Below are 8,825 nucleotides of genomic sequence, written 5' to 3'. Positions count from 1 at the left end.
GTTTTTCATAATCTCTTTGCATTAAAATTTGACGTGACTGTTTATTCGATCCTCCTGTGACTAAAACGTTTCCTGGTACTGGTGAGTACATAACAGACATCACATGAGAGGGTAAACATTAACCATAAATCCGCTCTATCTTTCGTTTCACTTTGTTTATTGAATGATATACTGTATGCAAAGGAAGTTGTACAGGACTTCATGACATGTGGGAGAAGAGTGACATAACCCAATATAATAAGCATTAATCTGTGTAATAAATTTGACTGCAGCGCCCAGACTTTGTTTTGGTCATGACACACTTTAACTCACTGTAGGCTAAATCAATATTTGGAACCATCAGTGTACAAAGAGTACTCTTCTCTATTAGGACACAACAGTGCAGTCATGTGAACACCTACACAAATACACCAACGCAACTCCTCTCAGAGGTCGTGGAGAGCAAAACTGTGCTTTCCACTTTACTCTGTTGGCACGTCTGTTTAGGTTGTCATCTAGCTTGGATTTTTTATATATATATGTGTTCACAATAAATTGTCGTGCAAAATGACTTTTTTTGGACTATCATTTTTTGTTCTGGTTCTATTCTACTTCTTCACAGTCTATAGCAAGCCAATCGGTAAGTTATTCAAAATATAATTACATAATAGAAGAGTTAAACTCATTTGGCTTCATCGTTTCTTTTTTGGATGCTGATAAGGAATATTTGTCATGTTTTCGTTTACCAATTCCTCTGAATCTACAATGTTTGATTTAAGAAAGAACATGTTTTTTTAATGGTCACCTTCATTTTTATTATTAAAATATTCATGATTGAATTTTGAACGTATATTGATGGGGAAAAATACACCTTTTATATTAGAGACATTTATTGTGATTTAAAAAAAAAAGACAAAAAAGGTGGCCTCATTTTAAAAAAAAGATTCTGGTTAAGTTGTCTTCTTACGCTGTTTGAACTGTGATTAAGGACTCTAGCTAACTACATAAACTGAATGTGAATTTGTTGCTATTTTACATAAAATTCTAGGCCTATCCTTATTTTGCTCCTATCCTCAAATATGGCCTCATATCTAAATGTAACTTTTACAGTTTTAAACACGTCAATAATGTTGCTAACTGTCATAAGTGAGTTAGTTATATTGGTGCATGTAGCATGGATGTTTATGTTGTGTTAGTTTAAATAACAAAGTTTTCTTTTGGTTTCACACTGGCCACGAACACTCCTGAATGAAAGTCCTGTTTGACCAGACCTCCCTAAGTTGACCTTTGTTGTCTTTAAACTACATATCCTCACTTCTCCCTACATTTCTGACTTGGCGTAAAAATGACTACAGCCACTAGAGGACGACACTAACTACAACTGTAAATATAGGTCTTAATAAGCTGCTGTAACATGAAGTCGTTTTTGGGTGGAGTCTCCTATTTTATCACAAACCATTATTTTTAGCAGAAGGCTATTATAAGCATATAGTCATATTTTGAATCCATTTCTAAAATGCTTGGTTGATACCCAGCAAACATTAGCTCCTCGGTGATGGCCAAAAAAACTGCATCGTGGCTATAGGTGGACGGCCAGATGGTGACATTGTGTCTACTCCCAACAATGGTCCAATCAAACCCGTTCATAAAAAACAGGAAATATTAATAGTAAAATTATTACTGGGAAACTTGTCCAGAGTGTACCCCACCTCTTGCCCAATGTCTGCAGTGATTGGCTGCAGCCCCTGTGGATAAGGATAAACTGGTATTGGTTTAACAATTTTGAGAAGGCATTTATCTGAACATTTTTTGTTTCTTCTCTGCATTGTTACAGGTGGGCACCTGCGTAACATGGAGAGCTTCATCCAAGCTGTGCAGCAGGTGGAAGACTCCAACCCTGGTGTGTCCCCACTGGCTCTGGTCCGGGCCCTGCGGCGGACTGCCGGCCACGACGATGCGATGACCATTCATTATTTGGGCGCCTCGCAAAATCTCACTGATGCTGAGGTCCTAGAGTCAGCCATTCTCAATATCTCGTCCTTTAGCTTCTTTGACAAGGCCATCCACCACATCATGACGGATTACGGAGAGGAACGAGGGGTGGTTCTCGCTCCAGATGGCACCACAGTAGCCCTTGCACCCTTACTGATAGGAATAGAATCGGGACTGAAAGCCAAGATGGAGGGGACACCAGCTGTGGGCATCTTCCCTCTCACGTTAGGCAGGACTCTGGGCTTGTCCTTCCTCAGCCTCCAGGACTTACCCCCATCTAATCGCTTGGGCCCTAACGGCTGCTGGGACAACGTGGACCAACCTAAGTTGTTCAAGCTATCTTGGGCTGCCACTCTGGCTACTGATGCTGTTATTAATGGGGGCATGGATGGAGTCATACTGGGCACGGACTTCAGCAACCTGCCTCCATTGGAACAGCCAAGGGCCCTCAGTGAGGTTTTGAAAGGATATTATAGTTTTGTTCTGCATGAGGGACAGGGTCTGGATGCTGTGACCGACCATGTCAGCCCGAGGCGGAGAGAGGTCTCCAGATCCATTCTGGAGCCACTCGATCTTCACAGCCAGGTGATGGAGACACTAGCACTGGTGTGGAAGCTGGAGAAGACAGAGTGGATTGCTCTGGACACTGGAGTGGGGAAGGCAGTGAAGGATGGATTAGAGGCATTTGTGCACAAGTACTGGGGTGAGCTGTGAAATGATTTACTGTGCAAGGTCAAAAAAATCTATTCATTGTTTGAAAGGCATGATTTGGTTATAACTGTGTTACTTAGCAGCTCACATACACACATTTAATGATATATAAATAGGCTAATATCGGTTTCTCATCCTCTCTCATCTTCTCCTCAGACTGCCCTCAAATCATCCCTCGCTGCCAGTGGGGGGCAAAACCCTACCAGAGTACACCAATCCCGCTGTCTCCACCCCTCGAGTTTCTCTATGTTCACCACACCTATGAGCCGTCCTCGCCCTGTTTAAACTTCCCAAACTGCTCTCGCAACATGAGAGCAATGCAGCGTTTCCACCAGGAAGATCGTGGCTGGAACGACATAGGATACAGGTAGTGGATATCAAAAGGAATACTGTGACAACATATGATTGCCATTACATACAAAGGCATGGATAGATGTTGACTATGTGAATTTGATGACGAAATAGAAGTTGATTTATTCATGAGAAAGCAGGAACTGTGAGCAGAAATGACACTGTGCCGGGAAAGCCTATCAGTGTTGAGACTCTCCTGCACAGCCTAGCCCTGATTCATCCAGACCACTTTCAGAAAACAAAGATTTAGTTGTTTGCTTGTTATCATGCAGACAGAACTCACAAAGCATAAATTCAGACTTTTTACACATTGGCATCGTGATGTAGTTATTTCGGCACACTTTTGATCCATCCATTGCAATAACTAATCACCCCTTTCTCCAGCTCCATAATTAACACACAGATATGTTGTTAAGTTTACTTCAGTCCACTTCCGGGAGATTACATTCTTTAATCATGTGCAATGAACTGTCTTTGTGCCCTCAGCTTTGTCGTCGGCTCTGACGGCTACGTCTACGAAGGCAGAGGTTGGAACCACCTCGGCACACACACCCGGGGGCACAATTCTGACGGGTACGGCGTGTCAATCATTGGCAACTACACCGCCACCCTGCCATCTCGCCACGCCACGGACCTGCTGCGCCATCGTCTAGCCCGATGTGCAGTCAATGGAGGATTTCTGGTTGCCAACTTTACCATTCACGGCCACAGGCAGGTGGTGAGCTACACTTCCTGTCCTGGAGATGCCTTCTTTTCAGAAATAAGAAGCTGGGAACACTTCCGGGAAACATAACTGCTATGTCGGCTCTGTATTTTTTAAATGAGTTTCACTGTATATAATGGCTTTTGAGTTATTCCCCTCAAATCTGAACTAGTTTATCACTTTTCATCACCAGACATCTGCTGTTAATCACATGGAACATCAACATGCCTGTTCATTTTCTGTCCTTTGACTAGTTAATGAACTGTTTCAGTATTCAGTAAGTGTATTAAAAATGTCATGTTATTTAGTACAGAGTTTCAATATCAAAGGAGTAAATCTCATCAGCGTCAATGAGCCAGTAACCATGCAGCAAGCTGGTACCAAGATCTAAAATCAGTGGTAATTGTCTGTAGGCTACATGTTGTTGAGTCATGCAGGGAAAACACTACGTCACACACACAGACAGGGCTCACATGTGTGTGTGTGTGTGTGTGTGTGTGTGTGTGTGTGTGCTTTATTTTGAGAAGCTTGACTACAGTGTTCATAGCATGTGCAGGTGTAAAGGAGCTGAAAGTAAAAATAAAGATTTATACCATAAAGTGTAATCTTGTAATTTCTTAAAATAAATAGATGAAATAGGTTTTTAATAAAATGTATTGAAAAAACGAATCATTCAGGAACCGGTATCAATGTCAAATTATCAGCACCAGCTGCGGGATATTTTTCAACAATGCCCAAACCTAAATGCAGGACAGCAAAGTGCCAGATATGGGTAAAAAAAAGAGTTATGTTGTAATTTAGAGGGCAGTAGTAGAATAATGGTTTTGCAGTTCCACTGGTCCAAGACCACCAGTAGACCCTCACCTTTTCCCATACTTTTTGAACTTTAATCTGACCCACTTCTCCTCGCATGACCTGACCCGTTCTGCAGCGCTCACCAGAATGTTTACTTTGTCGAGTTCATCGTACCTGAAAATGCAGCAAATGAACAAGGAAAAAAATAAATAAATATATAGTTCTGACGTGCTTCCAAACGTTCACAGTGAAGATAATGAATCAGGGAAGTCCTAACTATTTGCTATAACTATATAAATGGGCAATCAAGCATGTACAAACACTAGCACCAACTCATTTTTTAACCATAAACTGTGTGATTTTAACCTCTATTTTATCTGTGCATGAAAAACCTTTACAGCAATTTCATTAACATCAGCGCCATCTGCAGGTTCCCAGTTGTAAGCGTTTCACAACTATCCTGCTCAGGAAGCAAAGCCACAACTGCTGAGGTCACAAAGGTCATGTCGTCTTAAATCTCTGTAAAACTGTACATTTCTTTAATGACATTAATGGATATTACACACTTATCACACATTTTAGGCAAAGAAATGTATCAAAGTGACATAATTAAGACTGTAACTTCACTACTTCACTGTAAAGAAAGCTTTAAAAGAACATAGATAAACCATAATGTAGTGTCTTCCCTTGATTCCTGTTAATATTCACTGACAAGTTTTACAGTGCACAATAACAAAGTTGAGAGTATTATACAATAATTTGACGTGGCAACAAGATAAAGCTGTAGTTGGTACTGCAGCTCTAGAGTCAGGGGATAAATTCAGTTTCCTTGAAATCAGCTGTCAGTTTCTGCTAAGTGGTGCAGCCCACAGCCCACAAGAAGCTACACCCCCCTGCTCTGTCCAGCTGCACTATAAAACTCAGGGAGCTCACACACTGCAGCAGAGTGTGTGTCCTCTGTATGAGAAGCAGAAATGCCTCCCAAAAACGTTAAAGCCGCATTGATCCGGATGCTGAAGAACTTAACCCCAGGTCAACTGGAGCACTTCCGCCACACGATTCTGGACCGCAAGGAAGAGCCGCAGGTCACACGTGATTCCCTGGAGGGCAAAGACTGTCTGGTGGTCGCAGATGTCCTGGTCAACTACTTCACAGAGCCTGGAGCTATAGAAGTGGCTCTGGAGACGCTGGGGGAGATTGACTGTAACGAGCAAAAGAAAAGGCTCGGTGAGTTAAAGACATCACCATGAAACTTCCAGACGATTTATATAAAGATTTTTTTTTATTTCAAGTTCTCAAAAATGTTATGTTTAAATGTACAAATGGGGCATCATCTTGTTAAATATGTGCATACATTTCCATCCACATTGGAGTCAAATGTATTTAGAGAGGGGATGTTAGATTTTGTTATCACTCCATATATCAGACAAAAAATATTTGTATATAATAACGTACAAAAAATTGAAAGTACTCACTATGCAGAACGACCCCTGTCAGATTAATAGGCAATATTATTGAATGAAATATTATTGATACAATAATGTGTTGCAGGACTATTTCATATACTGCCAGGTGAATAAATCAATAATAAAACATCAAAATTAATTTAAAATATATTTTTTTATAATTTTGTATTAAGATCTCAACATCGATAAGTAATTAAAATTAACTAATGTTGTCAGAGAAATGCAGTGAGTAATATGTACAGTATTTAGGGAAAAAATATGTCAACAGCCATCATTTATTTAAAAAAAAAATCTATTTTTAAAAAATGAACTTGTCTTGTTTTTAGAAATAAAATGTCCTATAGGCCTAAATAAAGCTATGATTAATTTATGAACAAGTTTGTTTTTATCAATCAGCGATAACCAATAAAAAAAAAAGGTTATCTGAACCTTATCATTTATTTTTTTACTTTCATTTTGAACTTTCAATTTACCCTTTCATCTGTGTGCTTTCACACCCTCCCCATCCTTTTGCTACCTGGTGGTTATCACATAAGGCTAATTACAATATTAATAATAAATAATACAGTCTGTTGAGGAGTTGTTTCAGTGTTATATAACATTATGTTTTTGTATACTTCCAGCTGAGGCCTTAAAGGACCAATCACTGCCTGTGACTACTGCTCCTGCTCCTGTTTGCAGTAAGTGAAGTGTTTTGCATGAAAAAAAATGAAATAAAGATCAGGTCCCTAATGCTATGTGCTCATGTTAATGTGCAGGGGTGCTGATAAATAATAATCCAATAAATATTTATAGGATTTGGTGACATCATGAAGGTGGAAACTACTGGTGCCTCCGCGCAAACAGCTCAGCAGGACAAACTGCCCTACTCAGGTAAACAGTGACACATCCATCTATGGTCCCATAGTTTAACTGCATCAATAGATGAAAAGACCGAGGCCATATTCCTGTTCCCTTCTCCCTTACTTTTCAAAGGTTTGCAGGCGTCATTCGCCATGGCAGAGACTGACTTGATGGACATGAACAACTACAAATCCATCATCCAAAACGTGGCTCGTGAGAAGGGACTTGATCCAGCTCTCATTGCTGCCATCATTTCCAGATCATGCAGGGCTGGAAAGACACTGAAAGGAGGCAGGGGGTGCTATAACCCCCAGAGAGGAGAATACGACACCTACGGGCTCATGCAGGTAATAATAAAACAGCTTTAATCACTTCCTCTCAGTTACGTCTAGTATGATAGCAGTGGTATTTAACTGAGCACTTATAATTCCACAGCTTGATGTCAATCCAAAAGGAGGTGGACACATCCCAAAAGGCGCATGGGACAGCGAGGAACACCTCTCCCAAGCCATCGACATCCTGCTGCATTTCATGCTGCGCATAAAGCATAGATTTTATAACTGGACCAAGGAGCAGCAGCTGAAAGGTGACTGAATTAGCAGACTTTCATGGCAAACTACCTTCACAACTGGTTTTGCTTTGTTTTTTAATTTCTCTGTATCTGTCTCTGCAGGAGGGATAGCGGCCTACAACGCAGGGGACATGAACATCGACTCCTATGAAAACGTGGACGCCAAAACCTCATGCGGAGACTACTCCAACGATGTTGTTGCCAGAGCTCAGTGGTACAAAAGCGATGGTGGCTTTTAAAACCTGAGGCTGGGCATGAAAATGCTGTCCACAACCTTAGAAAAAGCATATATGAAACAATGTCTGTGTTCTGATTTTAATAATAAAAAACTTCAACAAGTATTACTCATCAGAAGCATCCATAACTGTTATATGAATCAGTGATTGTCAAATGGGGGTAGTTTTGAGTACTGCAGGGGGTACATGATACTTTTATTAAAAAACTCTATCAGTCATGCATAATTCCTTAACAATTATACTGTAACAAGTGTAATAAAAATCTAAATGCTTGTGGGATAAACCACATTTTATATTAAATTAAAAAAATGTAACTATTTTCAATTTTCTACACCAAAAAAGACCCCATGGCTTGTTCGTACAGTCACTTATTGACTATATATTGAGAAGCAATAGTTTACATTTTTAATGAATGCTTGCATAGCACTGCAATCATATGTCTTAATGAGTTCTGAATAAATTTAAAATGTCTGAATGTTTTCTACACATCTTGTCACACAACAATAAATCACAATTGATTTGTTTGTCATCATAAATCATCACCTGTTAACAGCTAAAAGGCAAGTGGTGCTGTATTTATATTAAATACTTTGGTATCACATTTTATCATCTTTGGGCATTCAACAGCTCTTGTACTCTTATTTGTGAAGCTGTTTCCCACCTCATGGATACAAACTTTCAATGTCAATCCAGCAGTTATTGAAGTCAAGCCACTTTTTATTTATTTAGCCTAATATAACACATTTACCTCATTATGTTCAGCATATGACAACCTCTAAAATACATTTTAAAAAGATATTCCTCAATGAGAAAACAGAGAGTATGGACACTCAACAATCAAAACAGAGGGAGATGCAGTTGTTTTCTGAATGTTTACAGTATTCTTGATGGCAGGACAAACATGAATTGTAGGCGTAAAGATTCATTAGACCTCAAGTCACAAAGGATTTAAGACAAAAAAGATGAGTTTTAAGTTCCCAACCGAAACAAAAACTGCCAGATGTCCATATCATTCCAGAAGAAGGCTTGCTGAAGTCTTGTTAACTGATGATTGTCAGTGTGACACATAATGAAAGCAAAACTTTGAGACTTTGCTGTCATGTTATCAGAAATTGAGGACAAAAAGTGGTCTGATAATTTTTTCCATGACTGTACATGAGGGCGTCCCCGGCATATTC

At 39.7% G+C, this 8,825-nt stretch overlaps 2 protein-coding genes across 2 annotated transcripts; both read left to right on the top strand.

Moving 5' to 3' along the window:
- Positions 1 to 421: 421 nt before the first annotated feature.
- LOC131976900 (N-acetylmuramoyl-L-alanine amidase-like) lies at positions 422 to 4,204 on the top strand. Its single transcript, XM_059340124.1, has 4 exons — positions 422 to 619; positions 1,814 to 2,674; positions 2,839 to 3,049; positions 3,520 to 4,204. Exons 1-4 carry the CDS (start codon positions 547 to 549, stop codon positions 3,824 to 3,826), a joined length of 1,452 nt encoding a protein of 483 aa, XP_059196107.1. The 5' UTR covers positions 422 to 546; the 3' UTR covers positions 3,827 to 4,204.
- Positions 4,205 to 5,505: 1,301 nt separating this feature from the next.
- On the top strand, positions 5,506 to 8,135 carry LOC131976910 (lysozyme g-like). Its single transcript, XM_059340132.1, has 6 exons — positions 5,506 to 5,758; positions 6,621 to 6,677; positions 6,793 to 6,870; positions 6,973 to 7,187; positions 7,276 to 7,426; positions 7,514 to 8,135. Exons 1-6 carry the CDS (start codon positions 5,506 to 5,508, stop codon positions 7,648 to 7,650), a joined length of 891 nt encoding a protein of 296 aa, XP_059196115.1. The 3' UTR covers positions 7,651 to 8,135.
- The last annotated feature ends 690 nt before the right edge of the window (positions 8,136 to 8,825 follow it).

This window comes from Centropristis striata, chromosome 1 (genome assembly GCF_030273125.1).
Source record: "Centropristis striata isolate RG_2023a ecotype Rhode Island chromosome 1, C.striata_1.0, whole genome shotgun sequence".
NCBI lineage: Eukaryota > Metazoa > Chordata > Actinopteri > Perciformes > Serranidae > Centropristis > Centropristis striata.
The sequence above is the reverse complement of the archived record's forward strand: the minus strand, read 5'-3'. Positions and strand labels throughout refer to the sequence as shown.